Source organism: Oncorhynchus nerka, linkage group LG15 (assembly GCF_034236695.1).
Source record: "Oncorhynchus nerka isolate Pitt River linkage group LG15, Oner_Uvic_2.0, whole genome shotgun sequence".
In the NCBI taxonomy this organism is placed as follows: domain Eukaryota; kingdom Metazoa; phylum Chordata; class Actinopteri; order Salmoniformes; family Salmonidae; genus Oncorhynchus; species Oncorhynchus nerka.
Window position 1 is genome coordinate 42,857,184 of NC_088410.1, and position 11,166 is coordinate 42,868,349.

The window sequence follows — 11,166 nt, forward strand, 5'->3', positions numbered from 1 at the left end:
TCACAGATGATAGGGGTTGGAATTAAAGCAATGGAGCTTATACAGGATATATTACGATTCTGGCAAGACACAAGAGACTAATTACATTGAAAGGAATTCAATCATCAAAGCACATGCAACTATAACAGATAATGTAATACATACAGTGCTGTGAAAAAGTACTTGCCCCCTTTCTGATTTTCTAAATTTTAGCATATTTTTGGTACTGAATGTTATCAGATCTTCAACCAAACCTCATATTAGATAAAGGGAACCTGAGTGTCACACCCTGACCTTAGATATCTCTGTTTTTCTATATATTTTGGTTGGGTCAGGGTGTGACTAGGGTGGGTACTCTAGTTTTTGTATGTCTAGGGTTTTTGTATGTCTAGGGGTTTTAGTACGTCTATATTGGCCTGATATGGTTCCCAATCAGAGACAGCTGTTTGTCGTTGTCTCTGATTGGGGAACATATTTAGGTAGCCATTTTCCTCATTTGTGTTGTGGGATCTTAACTATGTTTAGTTGCCTGTCTGCACTAAATTGTATAGCTTCACGTTTCGTTTGTTTGTTTTGTTGTTTTTGTTAAATGTTTAATTCATTAAAAGAGAATGTTCGCATACCACGCTGCGCCTTGGTCTCACTCATACGACAATCATGACAGAAGATCCCACCAAAAATGGACCAAACAGCGTGTACAGGAGGAGTGGACTTGGGAGGAGATCCAGGATGGAAAAGGACCCTGGACGCAGGCCCGGGGAGTATCGCCGTCCTAAGGAGGAGATAGAGGCAGTGAAAGTGGAACGGCGACGATATGAGGAGATAGCTCAACGGAGCAGGCACAAGAGTCAACCCCAAGAAAGAAATTGGGAGGGGCACATGGAGCCAGTCAGGGAGTCGAGTGAGGAGCTCGAACAAAGATTCTGAAGAGAGGTGCTGGCATTGAGAGCGCTGCAGAGTGGGCGTGCTGAGATGCGTGTCATCAGCCCGGTGCTACCTGTACCGGTCCCACGCATAAGGTCTCCAGTGCGCCTTCACAGCCCAGTGTGCCCTGTGCTAGCTTCCCGCACTTGCCGGGCTGGAGTGAGCATCCAGTCAGGAAGGGTTGTGCCAGCTCTGCGCTCTAGAACCTCCAGTGCGCCTCCATAGTCAAGTACGTCCTGTGCCTCCTCTCTGCACTCGCCCTGAGGTGCGTGTCATCAGCCCGGTGCCACCTGTACCGGTACCACGCATCAGGCCTCCAGTGCGCCTCCACAGTCCAGAGCTTCCAGCGACAGTTCCCAGTCCAGAGCTTCCGGCGACAGTTCCCAGTCCAGGGCTTCCGGCGACAGTTCCCAGCCCAGGGCTTCCGGCGACAGTTCCCAGTCCAGGGCTTCCGGCGACAGTTCCCAGTCCAGGGCTTCCGGCGATAGTTTCCAGTCCGGAACCTCCAATGACGGTCCACAGTCCGGAACCTCCAGCGACGGTCCCCAGTCCGGGGTCTCCAGCGACGGTCCCCAGCCCGGGGTCTTCAGCGACGATCCCCAGTCCGGGGCCTCTAGCGACGAGCTGCAGTCTAGAGTCTTCAGCGACGAGCTGATCCACGATCCAGTTCCACAGAAGCGGAGGGATCAGCGTAAGGTGGGGGGGCTGCGTCCAGAACCAGAGCTGCCACCAAGGGTAGATGCCTTCCCGGACCCTCCCCTATAGGTTCAGGTTTGTGGCCGGGAGTCCGCACACATGTGTGGTTTTTCAAGCATGAACTGCTTGTTTCAAGTCTTGCCATAACATCTGGCAGGACTTTGGGCACCCGAGTGGCGCAGCACTCTAAGGACACTGCATCCCAGTGCAAGACGCATCACTGCAGTCCATGGTTCAAATCCAGGCTGCATCACATCCGGCCGTGATTGGGAGTCCCATAGGGCGGAGCACAATTGGCGCAGCGTTGTCCGGGTTTGGTCAGGGTAGGCCGTCATTGTAAATAAGAATTTATTCTTAACTGACTCGCCTAGTTAAATAAAGGTTAAATAAAAAAAAATCTATAATAATAATCTCAATTGGGATTAGGTCTGGACTTTGACTGGTCCAAACAACACTGTTTGTGTGTTTTGGATCACTGTCTTGCTGCATGACCCAGCTGCGTTTCAGCTTCAGCTCACAGACAGATGAAGTTATACTTAAACTCATCTGTCCATAGAACATTCTCCCAAGAGTCTTGATGATCCAGGTACTTCCAGGTGCTTTTTGGCAAACCTGAGTCAACTTTTTGGGCCAGATGGGTACCATTATGTCTGACGAAAACCAAACACATACCTTTCTTAATAAAATAAATAAAATAAGTATATTCTTTTGTGTTATTTGTAAGCTCAGGTTCCCTTTATCTAATATTAAGTTTTGGTTGAAGATCAAATGACATTCAGTATCAAAAATATGCAAAAATAGAGAAAAATCTGAAAGTGGGCAAATACTTTTTCACGACACTGTATAAATATGACTAAATAAAAAGCTTGAGATGAAAAAGTGACAAAAAAAAGTGACAAAAAAAAAACAAAACAACACACAAAGACAAAAACATGATATTTTTGTTACATGCTTTTGTACAATACATTTTCCCAATGCAATCACTGCAATACAGTTGAAGAATGACGGAAATAAATGAACAAGTTGATCAAAATATAATGATGAAGTAAAAAAATAAAACATAATAATAAATAAATAAAAACAGGGCATTGCATGTTAATAACACTGATTAATCACGATCGCAATGCCAGAGAAAGATGTGACCATATTAAAGATAACACAGGCTTAACATTATGATTGGTGAAATAAAAAGAGAGGTAAAAGATACCAAACCTGGTGCATGGTAAACAGCTGATGCTTGGGGATAGAGATGACGAGGGGAAGGGGGATAAGAATGATATGTTGTAATGATGATGATAGCAGTGGCGGTCATTTACATTTTAGTCATTTAGCTGACATTCTTATCCAGAGCCACTTACAGGGGCAATTAGGGTTAAGTGCCAATGGCACACCGACCGATTTTTGTTCACCTAGTGGGCTAAGGGATTCGAACCAGCTACCTTTTGGTTCCTGGCCCAACACTCTAACTGGTAGACTACCTGCAGCCTCCTATTTGATATAATGTAATGATCATAGTGATGATGATGGCAGTGATGATGATGATGATAGTAATTCTGAGTGATTGACCGGTTATTAAAAAACGAATTGACCAACGTTATTTTTTTCTTCACTGGAATATGGAATATTTTATTATTTCATAGCAATTTCATATTTTTCTGTTGATGTCTAGCCAATGTGGATCTGACAGTATTTTCAATGTTTTAGCAATTGAATGTTCACTATTTTTGGCTTTGAAATATCCATTAAAAAGCTCTAAAATCATTTTAATGTCACTTAATAATAAAAAATAATAAAAAAACGAAAAACGAAAAATGCTCTATAATCAAACCGAAACAAAACCGACCTCAGAAAGCACTCATCGCTCAGCACAAGATTATAGACAGAGAAATAAATTATTCAATATTATGTGGAAACATTTCATGATGAAGATGATGACAATGACGAAGAGGATGACGTTGATGATGAAGATGATGACGACGACGACAACTGTCAAGAATGACTGAAATGAAGGTAAATACAATTCTGGTGGTAAATCAAGAACAATAACAGTGGTAAAGACGTTGAAGTTGCAGGTCGCTCACGTCATGGTGCTTTGACTTCTGCGAGTCTCCAGCAGGTTTTTTCCTTTCATCTTTTGATGTGGTGATGGTCTCAGGTGCTCCCTTCTTGGGCGAGGCTTTGACTTCTGCTTCCTTTTGAGTTTTGGTGGTGACTTTAGTTTTCTCCTGGCCCTGCTGCTGCTTACCAGACTGCTTGTTGGGTACACTCTGGTTGGGTTTAGGTTGGGTAGGTGCACCCTTAGCAGGAGAGGGTGCACCCTTGCTAGGGGTGGATGCAGCTTTAGTATGGGAGGGTGCGCCCTTGGCTGGGGAGGGCTGGGCAGGACCCTTACTCTGGGTGGTGGGTCCTGTCTGTTTGGCAGGGGAGGGTGCGCTCTTGGCTGGGGAGGGCTGGGCAGGACCCTTACTCTGGGTGGTGGGTCCTGTCTGTTTGGCAGGGTAGGATGCGCCCTTGGCAGGGGAGGGCTGGGCAGGACCCTTACTCTGGGTGGTGGGTCCTGTCTGTTTGGCTGGGGAGGGTTCACCCTTAGCAGGTGAAGGCTGGGCTGTTTTAGCAGGGGAGGGTTGTGCCTTGGCAGGGGACGGTTGAGCAGGCCCCGTGCTTTGGGCGGTGGGCCCTGCCTGTTTGGCAGGGGAGAAAGGAGGGCCACTTACTTGGGCACCCGGTGGTTTCTGTTGCTGTTGAGGACCAGTGGGCCGTAGCCCTGCCTGCTGATTGGGCCCTCTCTGCTGAGGCTGTGGTTGATTGGCTGGAGCCGGGTGCCGTGGGGATCCCATTGGCTGAGGAGCAGGAAGTGGAGTGTCTCCCAGGGCCCCAGACAAAGCTCTCTGGGTCTGGCAGTTCAGGCAGAGCCATTCTTTATTCTGAAACACAGACAGAGCAAAAAGCGACATTTAGAAAACTGCATGGTACAGGATTGTATAAAACCAAACATTGTCTACAAACTAACGATTATTCCACAACGATCGAAACATTTAAAATATATATATGCTGTTCACATTGATACTCTCCATAGACTTTATCATACCATAGTGAAACATAATGGGGTAGAAGTAGGACGGTGTTAGATGAAAAGAGGTGCTATACTTGTCAAACAAAGTGAAAGTACGCTTGAGTAACATTGAGATAGAAGAGGACAGGAATAGCTAGCTGTCTGCACTGCCACTGTGCTCACAGCAGCGCTTACAAATGAAGCGTGCCCTCCCAACCGGAAAAAAAAATATGTAAAAACACGACTCCCCCATAAATCAGCTGTCTGGTAGAAGGTTTAGGCTGCTAATTTACACTGCCTCTGCGTCCCAAATGGCACCATATTTCCTATATAGTGTACTTTTTCTGTTCAAAAGTAGTACACTATATATTAATACCGGTCCCACTATGTCCTTCTTCTTTCATATGGCTGTAATATACTGTAGAAACAATGTGGTTAGGCTAAGTAATAAAGTACTGTACAGTGAGACTACAGTGGTGGCAGAGAGCCAAGGCTTTTAACAGGGAGTGTACCGACTCTGAACACAGGGGACTTGTTTAACATTGACCTTTATGTTGATATGAGAGTCAACACATATGGAGGAAGACTGGTTACTCTTGCTAAAAATTGATTTGATAAAGAGGGAGTGATGGAGGGGTATAAAAAAAACTAAAAGCATCTTAGGGTACCATTACTAAATGTAAGAAATAGCCACCCTCTCACACCATATGGCCAAAGACCAGCATAACAAAGACGGATTAAAAGGATCAAAAATTGTGATAAATTGACCTCCGATTAAAACAAGCCGGCCGTTGGGATAAAGTCTCGGTTCAAGAAAGATGTTCCTTCCTAGATTTTGGGCAAACTATCTAAGATATACCTATGAAGAAGCGTGTTTGACGTCAGATCAGGTACTTCGAGCAGCAGCCGCAGCCACAACACAGACAGGTTAAGTCAGAGCTGGCTAAAGGACTCAAACCCCTGTAGTTGTTGAAGTCAACCCTTTCATCTGCATGAGAAGGCTTGGTCACCAGACAATGTGAAGCGCTTTGAAGCACATAGGAGGATGGCCGCTGCATGAATACAAATCAGCACTATGGTTATTAGTGTTGAGACACAGAGACCCAACTGCAATTAGTTCCACAGTCAACTGTTCAGATGTAATCAGCCCTTCACGGAGCAGATAACACTCATCAACAGAGAGTTAGACACAGACTGTCACCCCTCACATTCAATCAACAGCGGGGTTCATCCAAAATGGCACCCTATATCCTATATTCCTCTATAGCGCACTCCTTTTTACCTGATTCCTATGGGCCCTGGTCAAATGCAGTTCACTGTTTAAGGAATAGGGTGCCATTTTGGACACAACCAGATAGTCTCCAATGCACTGCCACCACACCTCTATGGAGGTATCGATTATGTCGACATTCTGCCGGAGGAAAAAAAAAAGGGTGTAAACCCATCGAAGACAGGATATTAGCAGAAACAGATTCCATTTCCGATTAAGAGAGCTGATCAATGAGACAGAACTACGGTGTCCGTATTAGGACAGCCTTAGTCTCAGCAGGAGTTATTTTATTCTCAGATCAACGGGAACATTTAAATGCTTCTATTACCAGGTTATGAAAAGCACAACGAGAGATGGTGGCACCATGTTTGTAGCCCAGGGCCCGTATTCACAAAGCGATCCAGGATCAGGCCCCTCCCTCCCTGTCCATGAAATCTTATTCATTGATGATTTCAAAGGCTAAACTGATCCTAGATAGCAACCATACTCTTCGACGCCTTGTGAAGCTGGGCCCAGAGCCTCAAGGCATGGAGAAATGGCATCTGTGTGTAACGTGTATTGTTGGCGTCAAGGCGATAACAAATAACCTCATAAACACCTCTGTAGCCGATTACCATCGATACCACTGTACCATAGATCCTATCTTTATACGGTGTCCATATTAGGACACCCTCCTTTATTGTTATGATGCCTTCTTTAACCTCCGAGGAGGAAATAAAGACTACAACAATAGACTACAAAACAGTCCCACAGCATAAAGCTCATAAAGGAAAGCACAACACAGGTGTTAAATGGTCCCATCGTAGAGTGGAGGACAACCACTGCTACGCTCCCATAATTCACTGCAGCATACTTTAAATGTCACATGTTAAGCTAAAAATGTGTTCGGATTTTGGTTACACTCCAGAATTGAGTGTGCAGCAGCAGCGTGAGGAATGGCAAGTTACAAGTGAGTTACTCTACCTGCAACCTGCTCCCTGCATAAACTGTGTAGAGATAGCGTGTTTATGTTACAAGGAGGGAGGAGATAAGGAAATAGAATTGATCATGAAAAAAGAGAGAGAACGAGCAAACTAAAAAGTGCCACATTCAGGGAAATAATTTAGTCACTTTGTCTGTGTGTCTGGGCCATGGGCCCTGGAGGCTCCTGACTAACAGACAGTCTGATATGGACGTTAATCTGAGGGCCCCAAAGAACAGCTGAACAGCCACTCTCGCCACTACTCAGCTCCTCTGCCTTGGCCTTCTCATCTGATGAAAGTGAATCAGTGAATGTATTGGAGTTTCGTATGATTGTGTAAATACAACAGTGCGGGGGTATGCGACTGCCTTTTGGGGTGTCAGTGTGTGCAAGGGTTTATCAGTCAATGTACACCTGTATTGTAAATGTGCAAGTGTGAGACTGTGCTGTAGGTGCATGAACAGTGATTGTTAACAGGTTAGAGCTGTGTAAACCTCAGTCCCAGAAAAATAATTGCAGGCGCATAGAACCTGTGAAAACCGCGCAACAAAGCGGGACTTGAAAGGGGTGTGGTTGATGTCGAGGCAAGAGAGGGGGCGAGCCTGCTACAGCCGTATTAGATGGGACTTTGAAATATGGCGAAAATCGCCAATCAAAATAAACGTTCGATCACAACGGCCATATTGTTTTTTGGGAAGCCCAATCGAATTCGGGGGCATACAAAGCACGTATGTGAAAGCTATTTCTAAGATGCATACTTTGCATCACTTGCGCTGCTCGCTCATTGAAGTCCACAATGTCGGCAGGACGTTCTAAGGGTAATGCTGGATGGTGAATGGACAGAGAGATCAGCCAATTAAAACCAGCGGTTGTTTCGTCCGCTCCTGCCATTGACTTCCAGCCAAGTCCTCGTTCTGAGGCGCTATGAAACCCGACGGTTCGAGAGAGCCGGCTGGTGGACAAGATTAGAGCTGTGTGTGTGTGATTCCTTGCTTGTGTTCTCCAGTCTAGGCTCATTAGTAACCCAGTGTGCCCCCATGGGGGGGGGGGGGTGCTCTGCTATGGTTGTGTAACAACATGAGGTGCAGAAACACTGAGTTGTATCTGAGCACCACACACACACACACACACACACACACACACCGTTCTCTCAAACATATCTGGCACACCTTTCCAAACACACAGGGATACCTATGGATGTTAAAATCTAACAGCGCTACATGAACGGGAATCAAGAAGCGCCCGGCAAGGAGCACATTCACTGTGTTTGGAAATGACCGCACACACCAAATGATGCAGATTGAGCGCATCCATCTTCCTGCCAATCAGAATATAGTCGACCATAAAACAATAATTGCACAAAACCACCTAGCTAGCTAACCCCAACAAATCCAACTGTTACTAGACATAGGTTATTCATGATGATAGCCTAAACTAAGCCTAAACTATACCTCCTAATAATGGTGATGGTTACAGCATGTTTCCCATGGTTGGTAATGGTTTAATTAGGGACTGTGTGCAACATGGCTGCTAATGATCTAGGCAGAGACATCATTTAGACACGATGTATAGAACCATTAGAGATATGAACAGAAACATGACACCAGCATTATGCTGTTCCCAACTGCCATGTGTGCAGTGTCCATATCAGGACACCTAACAGAAACTGGATAATCAGTCGATGACGTTACGGAGCTGGGAAACAGTTCTGACGTTAGCCAATTGTATGGTGTCCATATTAGGACAGCCTGAGACTATCATAATGTGGACACCGTACATTTGGCTTCCGTCAGATCTAGAGATTTTTAGAGCGCATTTTGATCTAAGTGGGCCGTTGGAAAATGCCATTTTCTCCAGCTGGGAAGGAGATAAAAAAAAGGATGTTGTCAAAGGTTTGGCGAGAGAGAGAGGGGAAAAATGAACGAGTCTGTACTTTTCAAGGACGAAGCTAACATATCCCTGCACACGGCTCTTGTGATACTGAAGGTCTATTAGCCACTCACAACAATAGCCACCAAGCCTGACCAATCAACATATCCGATACAGAATCTGTGTCCGAAAGTGCCTACCCTATTCCCTATGTAGTGTACCGTGCTCTGGTCAAAAGCAGTGCACTACATAGGGTATAGCGTGCCATTTCGGACGCATCCCACCAGCAAACACAATCAAATGGCCAACAACACAACCAAGGGGAGAGATGGAGGGGGTTATATGTCATCCTGTATTACATAAGCAGCAGAGAGTATATCTAACCACAGCACCCTGTGAGCCAGATAATGCCTTCACCAATTCTGCCCAAATCCCGCTGAAACAAAATGTAAACGCAACATGCAATCTTTTTAAAGATTTTGCGGAGTTACAGATCATGTAAGGAAATCAGTCAATTGAAATAAACTCATTAGGTCCTAATCTATGGATTTGACATGACTGGGAATACAGATATGCATCTGTGCATTCTAATTGCCATCGATAAAATGCAACTGTGTTCGTTGTCTGTAGCTTACGCCTACCCATACCATAACCCCACCACCATCATGGGGCACTCTGTTCACAATACTGACATCAGCAAACCGCTCGACCACACGACGCCACACACTTGGTATGCGGTTGTGAGGCCAGTTGGACGTACTGCCAAATTGTCTAAAGCAACGTTGGATGGCGGCTTATGGTAGAGAAATGCACATTCAATTCTCTGGCAAGAGCTTTGGTGGACATTCCTGCAGTCAGCATGTCAATTGCCCACACCCTCGAAACTTGAGACATCTGTGCCATTGTGTTGTGTGACAAAACTGAACATTTTAGAGTGGTCTTTTGTCACCAGCACAAGGCGCACCTGTGTAATGATCATGCTGTTTTTTTCAGCTTCTTTATATGCCAAGAAAAGGAGAAATGCTCACTAACAGGATGTACACATATTTGTGCACAAAATTTGATTGAAATAAGCATTTTGTGCGTATGGAAAATGTCTGGGATCTTTTATTTCAACTCATGAAACATGGCACCAATACTTTACATGTTGCGTTTATATTTTTGTTCAATGTAGTTGGCTGTTGAAGTGAGAAGGCGAGGGAGTCATTGGCATGCCAAACAAACGAAACACGCTTTGTTTTTTTCTCTCCCTCAAGTGCTCTACTGAGGAGCTAAATATAAACAGGTGCAGGCAGGGCTCTCAGAACTAACCATCTGTGCAGTTTGCATTTACGTGGAAAACCTAAATGAGATGGAAAATGTGTAATATGGTCAGAGAGTGCGTGTGATGGGTTTGTGTTGGTGTGGGTGTGAGGCGGAAAAAGGGGGCATGTACATATTTAGAATAATATACATTACACACTCAGGAGCACACACCCATACATGCATATTCAGACCCCACACACATACATGCATATTCAGACCCCACACACATACATGCATATTCAGACCCCAAACACATACATGCATATTCAGACCCCAAACACATACATGCATATTCAGACCCCACACCCATACATGCATATTCAGACCCCACACACATACATGCATATTCAGACCCCACACACATACATGCATATTCAGACCCCAAACACATACATGCATATTCAGACCCCACACCCATACATGCATATTCAGACTCCACACCCATACATGCATATTCAGACCCCACACCCATACATGCATATTCAGACCCCACACCCATACATGCATATTCAGACCCCAAACACATACATGCATATTCAGACCCCACACCCTCACATGCATATTCAGACCCCACACCCTCACATGCATATTCAGACTCCACACCCTTACATGCATATTCAGACTCCACACCCTTACATGCATATTCAGACTCCACACCCATACATGCATATTCAGACTCCACACCCTTACATGCATATTCAGACTCCACACCCTTACATGCATATTCAGACTCCTCAACCATACATGCATATTCAGACTCCACACCCTTACATGCATATTCAGACTCCACACCCTTACATGCATATTCAGACTCCACACCCATACATGCATATTCAGACTCCACACCCTTACATGCATATTCAGACTCCACACCCTTACATGCATATTCAGACTCCACACCCATACATGCATATTCAGACTCCACACCGTTACATGCATATTCAGACTCCACACCCTTACATGCATATTCAGACTCCACACCCTTACATGCATATTCAGACTCCACACCCTTACATGCATATTCAGACTCCACACCGTTACATGCATATTCAGACTCCACACCCATACATGCATATTCAGACTCCATACCCATACATGCATATTCAGATA

The 11,166-nt window shown here is 45.0% G+C and overlaps 1 protein-coding gene across 1 annotated transcript in view; it reads right to left on the minus strand.

Moving 5' to 3' along the window:
- Positions 1-3,632: 3,632 nt before the first annotated feature.
- LOC115142727 (protein bassoon-like) overlaps positions 3,633-11,166 on the minus strand; it is an 81,786-nt gene continuing 74,252 nt past the window's right edge. The window contains exon 6 of the mRNA XM_065000711.1: positions 3,633-4,523. Coding sequence (XP_064856783.1) covers positions 3,633-4,523 — 891 coding nt within the window. The remainder of the gene's footprint in view (positions 4,524-11,166) is intronic.